This window comes from Glossina fuscipes, unplaced genomic scaffold (assembly GCF_014805625.2).
Source record: "Glossina fuscipes isolate IAEA_lab_2018 unplaced genomic scaffold, Yale_Gfus_2 59504, whole genome shotgun sequence".
NCBI classification, from domain to species: domain Eukaryota; kingdom Metazoa; phylum Arthropoda; class Insecta; order Diptera; family Glossinidae; genus Glossina; species Glossina fuscipes.
In genome coordinates, this window is record NW_024002208.1 from 1 (window position 1) to 1,350 (window position 1,350).

Here is a 1,350-nt window from a genome sequence, read left to right on the forward strand (position 1 = left end):
TGTTTAAGCAGACGTAAATATTTTGGCACACCGGTTCCACCAGGTTTTTCAAAAACTGATCTACACAAAAAAGTTACCCAATCGACCATATTTTTAAACATATAATTTTTTCTCATACTTGAATAGTTCCGCATTACCGCTGGTCTTGGCTAATTCTGGATTCATTTCCATAAGTTCACGCAGTTGTTCATGTGAGACTTCATCGTTTTTATCAGGTATCAAGTACTTTCGTACTTCAGCTAATGCATACGCTATTCGAGCATAACATTCCGCAGGCGGGGCTACGGTACTAATTTCTACATGCAGATCTTTATTGAGATGAGCATACTTAGAATCTGCTGAATTACGTAATTCCTCTTCCTTGTTGCGATCTCGCATTGAGTTGCGGCCTTTTATAAATATTTTACATTGGGTTTCTTCTTGCAAACGTCTTAGAGAGTTGCCCTTAGGTCCTAGAATTTTGCCGCTGAAATTAAATTTTGGATATTTCTTGATTGGCACAAACACTTTTTGGGTTATTTTCATCGGCCTTTGCTTATAAACATCAGCATAAAATTCTTTGCCCGGAATCCGACCAGTAGAGTAAACCCGGTCGAAAGCTTAGTACAAAAATTAGCACCTAAAAATATACTTTTTTCTCTTTTTTTCTTTCAAATTACACTGACCTTCTTCAATCAACAAAGCGCATAGGGGAAAATCTTCCGATAAACGGGAACGTTCTTTATCTAAATCGGCTAGGAAATTCTGGGCAATTTCATTTACCTTGGGTTGATAACCCTCAGTAATATTCTTCTCAGGCTCTTCATATTCTTCTTCAGACATTTCTTATAGACTTTTTATATTTTATTTTAATAAATGGTACACTTTAAAGCATCCACGCGACGCCAACGCACAGCAAAATTACTACCTTAATAAGCACCAAGTTGCCAAATCGTGTCTTTGTTAACTGATGTAATCAATCCTAAGTGATTGCAAAAATTCTTATTTGCAGAAGTTACCTCTTTCTGATTTTATAGCTTCAGCCAAAAAATGGGAGTATATCCATTTTGTTAAAACAATACAGGACATGAAAAACAGGTAATAAAGAGAATCATAAATGGTAATATCCAAATTATGAATCAATTAATGCACAAAGAGGATCTCGAAGGTGTTATAAAATTTAAGCAGATTATGAAGATAAACAAAATTGTTATTTTTTATATAATTTTTGTTTATTGTTATATTATTTGCTTAAGTTGATTTGTCTAGTTTTGGTTTTAAAGCTATGTTTTTGTTTACATTTTCCCGTAAAACAATATGGTAGTGTCTGTCCACTGTGTTTCCACTTGGGAGTTTTTAAACCGAAAGCAA

At 34.2% G+C, this 1,350-nt stretch overlaps 1 protein-coding gene across 1 annotated transcript; it reads right to left on the minus strand.

Moving 5' to 3' along the window:
- Positions 1 to 5: 5 nt before the first annotated feature.
- Positions 6 to 1,021, minus strand: LOC119643247 (KH domain-containing, RNA-binding, signal transduction-associated protein 3-like; the record flags this gene model as incomplete). The annotated part of the gene is made up of 3 exons (XM_038042592.1): positions 666 to 1,021; positions 119 to 599; positions 6 to 60 (listed from the first exon to the last, which is right to left on the minus strand). Coding segments are annotated over exons 1-3 (693 nt in total), but the record flags the coding sequence as incomplete, so codon positions are not given.
- Positions 1,022 to 1,350: the final 329 nt, after the last annotated feature.